The sequence below is a fragment of the Eimeria tenella genome, genomic scaffold (assembly GCF_000499545.2).
Source record: "Eimeria tenella Houghton genomic scaffold, Eth_scaff3, whole genome shotgun sequence".
Classification (NCBI taxonomy): domain Eukaryota; phylum Apicomplexa; class Conoidasida; order Eucoccidiorida; family Eimeriidae; genus Eimeria; species Eimeria tenella.
Window position 1 is genome coordinate 97,176 of NW_013542870.1, and position 7,492 is coordinate 104,667.

Sequence of the window (7,492 nt, forward strand, 5' to 3'; positions counted from 1 at the left end):
AAATCAGAAATAAACAAAATGGAGAATATTTGGTTAATAAATGCATTTCAGTAAAGCTCGTGTACACCCCAAACTAATAATTAAATTCATATTTATTCATTCTTTAAGAATCAGTTTAATTTTAATTTTAATTTTAACTAAATTAAATTCATATCTATTTATTTGATAATTAATTTACTTTAAATATTTATTTAGATTAAATTCATTTTTAATTTTTATCGAAGAAACAGATAGCCACTGCTGCCATTTTGTGCTGCAGCAGAAAGTTAATTAAAATGAATTAATTTAAATGAATAAGAAAATAAAATAAATAAAATTATTAATTTAAAACTAATTTAATGAAGAATTCATTTTAAAATTAAATAAATAATTTCACTAGAGAATAAAAGATCCAGCAGCACAACTGCTTCTGCGTCGTCTTACTGCTGCTGCTGCTGGCCGCAGCAGCAGCAGCAAGAACAGCAGGAGCAGCATACGCAGCAGCAGCACAAACAGCAGGAAAGGAAGCAGCAGCAACAGCAGCAGCAACAAAGGCGACAGCAGCAGCAGCAGCTCCAGCTCCTGCACGGCTCTTGAATTCTGCGCCTCTGAAAGGGAAAATATATTGCTTTTCTTGCTGCTGCTGCTTCTGCTGCTGCTGCTGCTATTTCTGCTGCTGCTACTGCTGCAGCGATATGGCACCAGACCACCTCGTGCACTTCCATCACTAGGCGCGCAGCAGCAGCAGCAGCAGCGGCAGCAGCAGCAGCAGCGGCTAGAACTGCAACAAGAGCTGCTTCAGTAGCAGAAACAAACCCCACAGCCCCAGCAGCAGCAGCAGCAGCAGCTGCTGCTGCTGCTGCAGCTGAGGTGTACAGATACCACACCGGCCCTAGAGTACAGATAAACCAAAAAATGAAAAATAAAAATAAAAATAAAAATAAAAAAAGAAATAAATAAACTAGAAATGTTAAAGGACAACGAACCGCAGCAGCAGCAGCAACAACAGCAGCAACAGCAGCAGCAGCAGCAGCAGCAGCAGCAGCAGCAGCAGCAAAACCACTTCAAGCGAATGGAACTGAAACTCTTCAACAAAGATAAATATTGTTATTTAATGCAAATAAAAGCGAAAGACAAATAAAAGCAAATAAAACAAATAAACAGATAAAAATTAGTAAACAAATAAAAATGAATAAATAAATAAATAAATAAATAAATAAATAAATAATGAAATATAAAATCAAATTAAATTAAATCATTTTGTCCAAAAGTTCCAAAACGCTAAAAGCGTCATTTGCTGCTGCAGCGCAGCGGGAGGTAAATGGGCAGATGGCAAGATAATAATTAAATATAATTAATTAAATATAATTAATTAAATATAATTAATAAAATATAATTAATTAATTATAATTAATTAATTACATATATTATAATTATTATCATAATGGTTATTTTGATCTATTATGAACAGGTTTAAACGCTGGCTGCTGCTGCGCTGCTGCTGCTGCTGCTGCGCTGATGCTGCTGCTGCTGCTGCGCTGTTTCTGCTGCTGCTGCTGCTGCTGAGCTGCTGCTGCTTCGCTGCTGCTGCTGCGCTAATGCTGCTGCTGCTGTGCTGCTGCTGCTGCTGCTTCGCTCCTGCTGTTGCTGCTGCGCCACTGCTGCTGCCACTGCAGCTGCGCTGCTGCTGCTGTTGCTGCTGCGCTGCTGCACTGCTGCTGCTGCTGCGCTACTGCTGCTGCTGCGCTGTTGCTGCTGCTACGTGGCTGCTGCTGCTGCTGCAGTGCTGCTGCTGTTGCTGCGCTGCTTCTGTTGGTACTGCGCTGCTGCAGCTGCTGTCCGGCTGCTGCTGCTGCTGCTGCTGCTGCTGCACTGCTGCTGCTGTCGCTTCTGGGGCCATCTGCCGCTTTTAGAGGCCTCCACATAATCCTCAGTTGCCTTATTGCTGCAGTCTTTAGGCATTTGCTGCAGCGTCGCTGTCTGTGTCTGACTCTGCTGCTGCTGCTTCTTCTGCTGCTGCTTCTGCTGCTGCTTCTTGATCTGTATTCTCCTCGTGCTGCTGCTGCTCCTCCTCCTCCTCTTCATCCTCTGTTGCTGCTGCTGCTGCTGCTTCGTCATCAGAGTCCTGCTCGTGCTGCTGCTGCTCCTCGTCCTCGTCCTCCTCCTCCTCCTCCTCTTCTGCTGCAGCAGCAGCAGCAGAAGGCAGCAGCTCCTCCAGCAAGTCTTCATCTCCTGCTGCATCTTGCTGCTTCCTTGCTGCTTCCAAATAAAGTGCAGCAATTTGCCGCTGCACATCGGGGCCCAGGCGGGGCACTGCGAGCCGCAGCAAATTGAGGTCTTGGGGGTCCCGCTGCACCACTTTGCTGCTGCTGCTGCTGCTGCTGCTGCTGAGGCGCTCCACAGCAAGCAGCACTTCGGGGAAAAGGTCAGGACTGTAGCTGCTGGCTTTTAGTTTGCAGCAGTATATTAAAGCTTGCTGCTGGGGGCCCCCCTGGGGGCCCCCAGGGGCCCCCCGGGGGGCCCCGGGGGGGCCCCCCTGGGGGCCCCCCGGGGGGCCCCTCTGGGGGCCCCCCTCTGTGAGGCACAGCAGCACGCAGGGCAGCAGCTCGGGGCCCCCCCCCCGCAGCTGCTGCTGCTGCTGCTGCTGCTGCTGCGCAGCTAAAACGCACAGCAGCCGCAAATAAAAAGAACAAGCAGCAAAGGGCGGACAGTGCCGAACTGTCAGCAGCAGCAAGTTCTGAGAAGTGCTGCAGCGCAGCAAGTCCATCTGCAGCCGCAAACCCCAAACCCTAAACCCTAAACCCTAAACCCTAAACCCTAAACTCTTGAGCCAGAAGACGTGAAAATAAGTCCTGAATGTGTACATCCTTTGCGATAAACCCTCAAGGCCTGAGTTTCAAAGCCTCAGCCGTAAAACCGCAAACCCTAACCGCCAAACCCTAAACCTAAACCCTATTTTAGGGTTTACCTGCATGAATATTTGGGCCAGCTGCGACTTCAGCAGCCGCTGCCCCTCTTGGAGCTGCTGCAGCGCTGCTGCCTTCTCTGTGATGGACGCCGTGGTGAGGCTGCACACACATGCTGCAGCAAACCCTGCTGCTGCTGCTGCTGTCGCTGCTGCTGCTGCTGAAGTTGCTGCTGCTGCTGCTGCAGGCAACAGTACCTTTTGAGAAGCTGCAGGGCGTCCACGGCGTTGCGGCGAGCGGCCAAGAGCGGGTCCTCCTCTGCAGCAAACAGCAGCACACTGGCTGCAGCAGCCCGTGCTGCTGCTGCTGCTGCTGCTGCTACTCCTGCTGCTGCTGCTGCTGCTGTCTCACCATTGCGCCATTTAGACAGGACAGCAGCCAGCAGCCAGGCGGCGTCTGTGCTCGGCACTGAAGAAAAGCTCCCCCGATGCTTTGCCTGTCGCAGCAGCAGCAGCAGCAACAGCAGCAACAGCAGCAACGGCAACAGCAGCAGCAGCAAGAGCCGCATGGAGAGTATGAGCAGCTCAGCAACAACCGAAGACCCAGCGCCGAAAGCCCAAACACAACTGCTACTGTTGCTACTCCTGCTGCTGCTGCTACTACTACTGGTGCTGCTGCTGCTGCTGCTGCTGCTGTTGCTGCTGCTGTTGCTGCTTACGTCATCAGTGTGTCTAATCCAGTTAATGCAGAGTCTGTCAGGCAGCGAGAGGGTCTGCCTGAGGTAATTGAAAACCGTTTGCTGCTGCCGCTGCAGCAGAAAGCAGCAGCACCGCAGTTCTCCACCAATTAATCAATTAATTAATTGATTAATTAATTAATTAATTAATTATCTATATATTTATTGTTTAATATCAATTACTTTATTGAAGATGAGAGATTTTCTAGCTGGATCTGTAGAGCCGTAGGCAGCAGCAGACAGGCGACTGCTCGCAGCAGCAGCAGCAGCAGCAGCAGCAACTGTTCAGACAGCAGTCACAGCAGCAGCATCCGCAACAGCAGCGCCCACTGCAGCAGCAGAAGCAACACCCGCAGCAGCAGCGCCCACAGACGCACTACTCAGCAACACCAGCAGCACCCACCGCAGCAGCAGCAGCAGCAGCAGTAAGCTGCTGCAGCACACACGCGTAACAGCAGCAGCAGCAGCACTTACAGCAGCAGCAGCAGTACACAAAGCAGCAGCAGCACCCACAGCAGCAGCAGTACCCACAGCAGCAGCAGTACCCACAGCAGCAGCAGCACCCACAGCAGCACCCACAGCAGCAGCAGCAGCACCTACAGCAGCAGCAGCAGCAGCAGCAGCTCACTGCAGAGAGTCCTGAGAAGTGGTGCTGCATGGCGTGGCACTCAATGCCGCAGCTAACTCTGAGTTTGTTTTGCAGCTGCTGCAGCTGCTGCCGCCAAGGGCCTCTTTGCTGCTGCTTCTGTCTTACGAAAAGGTCGCAGCTCAGCTGCAGCGACTGCGCCAAGCAGCTGTACGTACACCCCAACTCCCGCAGCCGCTGCTGCTGCTGCTGCTGCTGGTGCTGCTGCTGCTGCCGTGGAGCTGCTTGGCTGGCCAGCTAGCTAGCTCCCTGACTAGCTAGCAGTTGCTTCGCCAGCTAGCTAGCTAGCTGCCCGATAAGCTATCAGATACTTGGCTAGCTAGCTAGCTAGCCAGCTAGCCAGCAGCAGCAGCAGGGACGGCAGCAGCAGCTGCTGCTGCTGCTGCTGGTCTGTGCAGCTCTATATATCAATTTATTAATCTATTTATCATCATTTATTATTATTATTCATTATTCATTATTATTTAATTAATTATTTATTTATTTATTTATTTATTTTTATTTGTTTATTGGCCCCACCCGTTCCGCAGCAGCGGCAGCAGACCAGCGTCGGCGTCGTCTTCGACAAAAGGGCTGCAGCAAAAAAAGATAATAAAATTAAAATTAAAAATTAAATAATCAATTAATTAACGATTAAATAAACAATTACTAGCTAGCTAGTCATTTAGTTAGTTAGCTAGCTAGCTAGCTAGCTAGCCAGCCACCTATTTATCCATTTAGCTGGACAGCCAGCCAGCTGCTTAGTCAGCTAGCTAGCTAGTCAGCCAGCTAGCTAACCAGCTAGCTAGCTAGCTAGCTAACTACGAATTGGCTAGCTATCTAGCTAGCTAACTACGAATTAGCCAGCTAGCTAGCCAGCTAACTACCACTTAGCGAGCTAGCTGGCTAGCCAGCTACTAATTAGCTAGCTAGCTAGCTAGCTGCCTAACTAGCTACTTATTAGCTAGCTAGCTAGCTAGCTAACTACTAGTTAGCTAGCTAGCTAGCTAGCTAACTACTAGTTAGCTAGCTAGCTAGCTAGCTAACTACTAATTAGCTAGCTAGCTCGCTAGCTAGCTAGCTAGCTAGCTAGCTAGCTAGCTAGCTAGCCAGGGGTGAGACTGACAAGGAGGAGACGTTGACGGCTCGGATGGAAAGGACCCAGTCGTTGTGTTCTTCGCTGTCTATACACCCCAAGTGCAGCGCAGCAGCAGCAGCAACAGCAGCTAAGAAGCAGCAGACGCTGCCCTCTATTGGGTACAAAGGCCGCAGCGCCTGCAGCAAAGCAGCAAACGTTTTGATTTATTTAATTCATTTAATAATTCATTTAATTCATTTAATTATTTTGTTTTATTTCATTTGTTTTATTTTATTTCATTTGTTTTTGCTTTTTAAATAAATCTTTCGCTGCTTTTATTATGCTCACGCGCAAATGAGCAACGCAAGCAGCAAACTGCAGCAGCAGCAGCAGCAGCAGCAGCACAGTCACGTAGAGCAGCAGCAGCAGCAGCACAGTCACGTAGAGCAGCAGCAGCAGTGGCGCAGTGATGACGCGCAGCAGCAGCCGCAGCAACTGCAGCAGCAACTGCTGCAGCAGCTGCTGCAGCAGCAGCAGCAGCTGCAGCAGACCGACCATGGCCAGGAGCATCGCCTGGGGTTTGCCGCAGTGGGAGCCTTTGCTGCTGCTGCCGGCTTCTGCTGCTGCTGCTGCTGCTGCTGCTGCTTCCACTTCTTCTGCTTCTCCGGGCTCCACCAGCAACAAAAATTGCTCCTCCTGCGCGCACAGCAGCAAATAAAGCAGCAGCAAATAACACAGCAGCAAGTAAAACAGCAGCAAATAAAACGGCAGCAAGTAGAGCAGCAGCAAAGGAAGCTGAGCTGCTGCTTGCTGCAGCGCTGTCAGAGGCAGCAGCAGCAGCCCAGCTAGCCGCAGCTAACCAGCTAGCCAGCTAGCTAGCTAGCCAGACAGCTAGCTAGCTAGCCAGCTAGCTAGCTACAGTAAGGTCTTTGCAGCATAAGAAGCACAGACTCAATCAGCAGCAGCAGCAGCAGCAGCAGCAGCACCGGCAGCAGCAGCAATGGCAACAGCTGCAACAGCAGCAGCAACAGAGTCAGCAGCACCTCCAGCAGCAGCAGCAACGGAGTCAGCAGCACCTGCAGCAGCAGCAGCACCGAAATCAGCAGCAGCAGCAGCGGCAGCAGCAGCAGCAGCAGCAGCAGGTGATGGTGTTACCTTGATTAGAGCTGGCAGCACGGGCCGTCTCGAGTCAATTATAGCAACTTTGATATTTTTTCGAATTGCTGCTGCTGCTTTCTTTTTATAATTTTCGATTTTGCTGCTGCTGTCTCTGTCGAGGGCGTTGAAGTCTCCAGCTGCAGCAGCAGCAGCAGCAGCAGCGGAGAGCCCCAGCTGCTGCTGCGCGCGCTGCTGCTGCTGCAGCAGCAGCAGCAGCTCCGCCTCTGCTGCTTCTGCTGCGCTGCGCTGCAGCAGCACATCTGCAACAGCAGCACAAAGCCGGGCAGAAGCTGCTGCTGCAGGGGCCCCCAGCCCTATAAGGAAAATGCGGTCATAGAGGGGGAGGCGGGGGCCCCCCTGCTGCTGCTGCTGCTGGCTGCTGCTGCTGCTGTACCAGTAGCTGCTGCTGCTGCTGCTGTACAGGTAGCTGCTGCTGCTGCTGCTGCTGGCAGCAACAGACAAAGACACTGGAGCTGTGCTGCTGCTCTTTGCTTCCACCTGCCGGTCCAGCCACAGCAGCACGTCGGCAGGGCCTAAAGCATAATAAATAAATAAATGAATAAATAAATAAATAAATAAAAGTAACTAATTAATTATTTAACGATAATTAATTGCAGATAATTTGATATTAGTGGGAGGTAGTGAAGGTGCAGCAGCAGCGAAGCAGCAGCAGCGAATCCGCAGCAGCAGCAGCAGCAGCACGGCCAGCAGCAGCAGCACGATCAGCAGCAGTATCTGCAGCACAGTGAGCAGCAGAAGCAGCAGCAGGATGAACAGCAACAGCAGCAGTAGCAGCAGGATGAGCAGCAGCAGCAGCAGCTAGATGAGCACTAGCTGAGCGAACAGCAGCAGAAGCAGCAGACAAAGCAGCAGCTGCAGCACAATCAGCAGCAGCAGTAGTCCGGAAGCAGCAGCAACAGCAGCATACTGAGCAGCATCAGCAGCGGCAGAGTGAACAGCAGCAGCAGCAGCAGTCCAAGCAACAGCAGCTGCAGAAGCACAATAAGCAG

At 50.9% G+C, this 7,492-nt stretch overlaps 2 protein-coding genes across 2 annotated transcripts in view; both read right to left on the reverse strand.

The window, feature by feature from the left end:
• Positions 1-1,574: 1,574 nt before the first annotated feature.
• On the reverse strand, positions 1,575-1,904 carry ETH_00019265 (uncharacterized protein; the record flags this gene model as incomplete). Its single annotated transcript, XM_013375713.1, has 1 exon — positions 1,575-1,904. One exon carries the CDS (start codon positions 1,902-1,904, stop codon positions 1,575-1,577), a length of 330 nt encoding a protein of 109 aa, XP_013231167.1.
• Positions 1,905-1,933: 29 nt separating this feature from the next.
• The window catches only part of ETH_00019270 (uncharacterized protein), a gene marked incomplete at both ends in the record, with an annotated part of 5,989 nt that continues 430 nt past the window's right edge, over positions 1,934-7,492 (reverse strand). The window contains 9 exons of the mRNA XM_013375714.1: positions 1,934-2,746; positions 2,948-3,047; positions 3,143-3,381; positions 3,604-3,693; positions 4,250-4,415; positions 4,787-4,840; positions 5,373-5,521; positions 5,880-6,020; positions 6,480-7,015. Coding sequence (XP_013231168.1) covers positions 1,934-2,746; positions 2,948-3,047; positions 3,143-3,381; positions 3,604-3,693; positions 4,250-4,415; positions 4,787-4,840; positions 5,373-5,521; positions 5,880-6,020; positions 6,480-7,015 — 2,288 coding nt within the window. The remainder of the gene's footprint in view (positions 2,747-2,947; positions 3,048-3,142; positions 3,382-3,603; positions 3,694-4,249; positions 4,416-4,786; positions 4,841-5,372; positions 5,522-5,879; positions 6,021-6,479; positions 7,016-7,492) is intronic.